This window comes from Athene cunicularia (genome assembly GCF_003259725.1).
Source record: "Athene cunicularia isolate RWA chromosome 1 unlocalized genomic scaffold, athCun1 chr1_part2, whole genome shotgun sequence".
In the NCBI taxonomy this organism is placed as follows: Eukaryota; Metazoa; Chordata; class Aves; order Strigiformes; family Strigidae; genus Athene; species Athene cunicularia.
The window spans coordinates 1,961,871-1,966,190 of NW_020799092.1; the positions used below are offsets into that span (position 1 = coordinate 1,961,871).

The window sequence follows — 4,320 nt, forward strand, 5'->3', positions numbered from 1 at the left end:
AGGAAGGAAGGAAGGAAGGAAGGAAGGAAGGAAGGAAGGAAGGAAGGAAGGAAGGAAGGAAGGAAGGAAGGAAGGAAAAAGAAAAGATTAAATAGATTTCACTGCTAACATTGGCACCCATTACTTTTTCATATATCTCAAAATAGAAAAAGTAATGAAGTAATTTCTCTCCTGTCATGAAGGGACACGTTCTCAAGCTGATGGTGTGCTTTTCACGGGCTGCGTCTTGATGTGTATTCCCACGGTGCTTGGTACAGCACAGCTCCAAACTCAATTGGGACGTCTGTGTGCCACTGTTGAATTATTAATAAACAATAAGACCAATGTAGATGCTAAAGTTATGCTGTGAAAGAGGAACTGAAAATAAGACTTCCTGTGGAAGCTGTCCGGAGCTGTCATTATTCATGCTATTATTTCTCTTGCCCTATTTACTGCTCTTCTGGCACACAGGTAAGCACCGCCAGGACCAGCCGTGTCTCTGGAAGATCTTGGCCGGCTCGGCCCACGTCAGAAACTTGCCAACATGGGAGCCGGCGCTGGAGCATCTCTTCAGGGTAGGGGTGAAGCAGAGCTGAGGTGAAACCTGAACAGGGAGATAGCTGGGGTACAGGAAATAAATTATTCACTCTCCCTCCCTCAATGCCGGGAAATCAGATAGGACCCAGCTGAAGAAGCTCCCTCAGAGTTCCCTGGATTGGGAACTGCGCGAGCACCCTTGCAGGATAACTGATGTGAAGCACAGCCCTGGCTGAAACATCCTCTGAAGCAGCTCTGGTCCTCAGCCAGAAATGCTGCACCTCCTGGCCAAGGAGGAGGAAGAAAGACCACCCTAAAGCATCTGGAGTCAACACACATCTGAGAGGCAGGAGAAGACAATAGAGTCGTGTAGGGAGAGGCGCTCGAAAGATCTCGTGATGTATGGGAAGAATAGAGGCGCATGAAAGATCTCACGATGCACGGAAAGAACAGGGAACTAAAGATCTCGTGATGTACAGAAAGGCGTATATAAAGCAATCGCGCAGTTAATAAATTGAGCAAACAGCAGCCACCATATTGGTGTTTGTGCTTTTGTTCCCACAAAGGTTTTAACCTCCTGCAGAGGTTAGCTGTGATCTGAACGCCGCATTTCTGCGGCTTAGCAGATAGAAAAAGACAGCTAATGCCTTACCACAACAGAGCCGGACAGAGCTGCCTGCTTTGCCCAGCTGCCTGGCTGGTTGTGCTGGGCTGGCTTAAGACCAGGTGAGGAAGTATCAAGAAAGCGATGCTGTGAGACGTGGTCTCTCCAAGGAACACCACAGGACAGGCACCCTCCCAGCCTTGTGGGATGCATACCTGATTTCTGACATCACTGGAGACATGAGACATGCACCTGGTGGCTGGGAGAGCTGAGGGTTTCATCCAGCCCATGGTCCAGCAGCTGAAGGCCAGTCCCTTTGGAGGAGTGACTGACTCCTGGCTGCTCACTCAAAATGTTGTGGTGTAACGTTGCATCTGGGTTAGCGTGAGAGCCTCAACTAAGGTAATATGGGCTGAAGCCCAGCTTCAGATAACTGTCATGGCATCAGGCATCCAGGTGGTGTAAACCTAAAAGCCCAGCCAGCTCAGCTGATGGCCACATCCTTCTACCTACAGCCCCTCTCTGGGGTGAGGATGCAGGACACAAAGCCAATGAAGCTGTTGGGTGGTCGAGATGGTATTAGATATATCCACGAGTTTATCTGTGGAAAATAAGGAAACTGCTGAATAATAAGATCCACCCCCACCACATACAGAGGCTGAATTAATTGAGAATAAGTAGATAATTTTGTGTTATTATAAGGAACATGGGCCTTAATCCACCACTGCCTGTGGTATGAAAGCGGATCAAACCCAAAGCCTTGAAGGTGATGGTATCCAATGCTTGGTGGGCTGGAGCTTCCCACACACCAGGCACTTGGAGTTTGCCCTCAGGATCTCCTGGGCCTAATGGAGACGGATGTGTTTGACAAACACAACACCATGGGGAGATTGGTGCCCCAGGGATGCCTCCTGCCCTGACTTCTCCCTCCCTACCAGGGACCACGACACCACGTGGAAGCCATGCAAATGGCTGTGGGGATGCTGACCTGTAACATGCAATGTAAGTGCTGAACACTACGGTTACATCAAGTTACTGCAAACATTGATTAGTTTAAGCAAACACCTACCTATAGAGCCAAATTCTGCCCCAGCTGCCCAGGTGTAACACAGCTAAGCCATTCAGTGTGGGGGGCTGGTTACCCAGCTAGTGTGAAATAATTAAGGAGGGCATATCCAAGTGTTAAACACATTTAATCGACTCCCAGAGACCTTCCACCTCCCCTCCCCAACTCCAGTTCCTGCAGGTAAAGTAAAACCCAAACCTGGAGGCTTTGCTGGAGGGACTCTGCATGCAAAACTGTGTGAGAAAGCCCATACAGACTGAGAGGTGCCTCATTTGGAGGATATTTCATTGCCTAGCCTAACCTGGCAGACAGTGGGAAGGAAATCAGTGTGAACTGGAGGGCTGAGGATCCAGCCGTGCTGGTGCTGCACTCATCTTCCCAAAACAGAGCTGCCCCATCCCTGGAAACATTCAAGGTCAGATTGGACGGGGCTCTGAGCAATCTGATCTGGTTGAAGATGGCCCTGCTCATTGAAGGGGGATTGGACTAGATGACCTTTAAAAGTCCCTTCCAACCCAAACCATTCTATGATTCTATGGCTGGATGTGATGGGGTAGCATCCACCCCTTACCTTCAAGCTGTCCCTCAGAAGGTGCCCCACAAAGGACAGGGGATGGCTCCTCACTTTTTAGGGTGCTACTCCTAATGGGTGACCAAGGGTGGGCTTTAAATGCTTTTTTATCTCTCCCATACATTTGCCTCTAGCTCCTGCACTGAGCTCTCAAGTCACGAAGCCAATTTGTAGACTCTGCCAAGAAAATGGAATCGGTCTCAGGCAGAATGAAATGGTAGTCAAGCCCATTCCCCATCTCACTGCTCTGCCCTTTGCTCTGTTGTTGCTAACCAGACTCTCTGTATAGGTATGACCTGGAGGTAAGTGGGATGTAAGCCATCCAGCCAGTCCTTCTGCTTCATCAACCTCAGTGCTGATGGTTGGATGAAGCATCATCACTGGTCCAGAGTGGAAGCAGCTGGTTTTGCTGTGTACTTTTCTTGTCTGTCCAAGTCCAGACCCTGTTCATCCAGAACACTGGACACTTTGGACACCTATTTAGCAAAAACAAACCCCTCCCTTCATCATTTATCTTCACTCTTTCATTCATCTCCCCCAATTCATGGGGATTTAGCTTTCACTGTGGGCACTTTGATATTTCTGGGCCCTTCAAAGATGTCCTGGAGCTGTAAGACCTTACAAAGTGCTCACAGAGCTCCCACTTGACCCTTTGGCTGGTGGCTTCCAGCAAAGCTGCTGCCTGGTTTGAGTATCTCCATAATGAAGACCTAGAGATGTCCTGTGGCACAGCTGGTGGAAACGTGGTGCAGAGCATCTGCTCAGCTGAAGCATTTGGGCAGTTGAGTTTCGAGTTGTGTTCAGGCTGAAGTGGACAAGCAGACTCAAAATGGTTTTGGCTTCTGCTGACGAGCTCAGGGAGCCACATTACAACCCAAGGGCTTGCTTTTAATTTCAGTCCTATTAATATAGATTGTTGAGGACACTGCAGAAGCCAGTGGACTGTTGGTAGGCAGCTGCTCTGTGCAAAAGGCACAGGCCAAGGAGCTCAAGCCGCCTCTAAGGCTGGATGTCTTCTCCCCAGGTGTCCCCTCCTGGGTGTGCCAGTGGCCATGGTGGTACTGTGGGTACCAGGGAGGCCCAGGCTGCAGCCTCAGAGATGCAAGGTGCATATCCTTCAGTCTCTGCCTCCCAGAATCAGGGGGTGTCCCCAAAATCTGGAGTCCCCATGTTTGCAAAGGGCCTTTTTCCTGCTGCCCCCTCCCAGGGACGTGGTGTCTGAGGGTGAGGGATGCTGGAAACGAGAGCCTGAGGCATTGCTGCAGTGCGATTTTGAGGCTCAGCAGGCACCTCTGCCTGGGAGCAGGCACCTGGCGCCTGCACCCAGGTAGCACTACCGACTGCTCTCCTTGGATAACCGGGTCTCACCCAGGGGGGGCCAGCCTTGCGCCTCTTATGTTGGGCTGCGGGGCAGAGGGATGATAGGGGTAGAGTGTGTGAGCTGGTGGGGGCCTGGCCCCGCACTTTTTCTAGGCCCTGCCAAAGCAAAGCGGAGCAGCACCCCTGCCCCCCTCTCTCTTTGCGGTGATGGTGGTGTGGGGGTGCCTTTGTACTGGGGAGGTG

General features: G+C 50.9%; 1 protein-coding gene across 1 annotated transcript in view; it reads left to right on the plus strand.

Annotated features, from left to right (window-relative positions):
* The first annotated feature begins 2,082 nt into the window (after window positions 1-2,082).
* Window positions 2,083-4,320, plus strand: part of SYNGR1 (synaptogyrin 1) — a 21,519-nt gene continuing 19,281 nt past the window's right edge. The window contains exons 1-3 of the mRNA XM_026863026.1: window positions 2,083-2,122; window positions 3,034-3,059; window positions 3,670-3,795. Coding sequence (XP_026718827.1) covers window positions 2,083-2,122; window positions 3,034-3,059; window positions 3,670-3,795 — 192 coding nt within the window. The remainder of the gene's footprint in view (window positions 2,123-3,033; window positions 3,060-3,669; window positions 3,796-4,320) is intronic.